This window comes from Alternaria postmessia, assembly GCF_024291825.1.
Source record: "Alternaria postmessia strain BMP 2775 chromosome Unknown scaffold_286, whole genome shotgun sequence".
NCBI lineage: Eukaryota > Fungi > Ascomycota > Dothideomycetes > Pleosporales > Pleosporaceae > Alternaria > Alternaria postmessia.
The window spans coordinates 3308-3759 of record NW_026260359.1 but is presented as its reverse complement, the minus strand read 5'-3'; the positions used below and the strand labels follow the sequence as shown (position 1 = coordinate 3759).

Below are 452 nucleotides of genomic sequence, written 5' to 3'. Positions count from 1 at the left end.
TGAAGATCACCCGACGCGGCGAAGAGAAGATTGAAGTCTTGGCTCGTTTCACAACTCTTGCTTTCGTTGTGCTGAAGCTGCAGAATGTCGATGGCAGGCATGTTGCCCCAGAGATACTTTTTGTTGCCGAACATGGCGAGCTGGGAGCCCTCGCCGACGAAAGCAGGCTGATAGCCGCTGCGGTACCACTCGGGCTCCCAGGTGCCTTTCATAAAAGGAGATCTACATCCTTTCTTGTGATGAGACCAATCTGCAGTCTGACATTCTTTCGAGCAGTACTATTGTCGCGTGAGTAGGTCGAACGAGGCCATAGGAACATGTCGTCCGATCACAAAAGATGTGGTGGAAAGAAAACAGACATACTTGGACCATGTTACAGCCACTACATACAAGTATAGCATCTGCCTGACATGGCTTCTGCTTGGTATTAGAACACAGTAGCGGATTTCCAA

General features: G+C 49.6%; 1 protein-coding gene across 1 annotated transcript in view; it reads right to left on the bottom strand.

Annotated features, from left to right (window-relative positions):
* Positions 1 to 212, bottom strand: part of J4E82_011679 (uncharacterized protein) — a gene marked incomplete at both ends in the record, with an annotated part of 1793 nt that extends 1581 nt beyond the window's left edge. Inside the window, one exon of the mRNA XM_051737874.1 lies at positions 11 to 212. Coding sequence (XP_051582367.1) covers positions 11 to 212 — 202 coding nt within the window. The remainder of the gene's footprint in view (positions 1 to 10) is intronic.
* Positions 213 to 452: the final 240 nt, after the last annotated feature.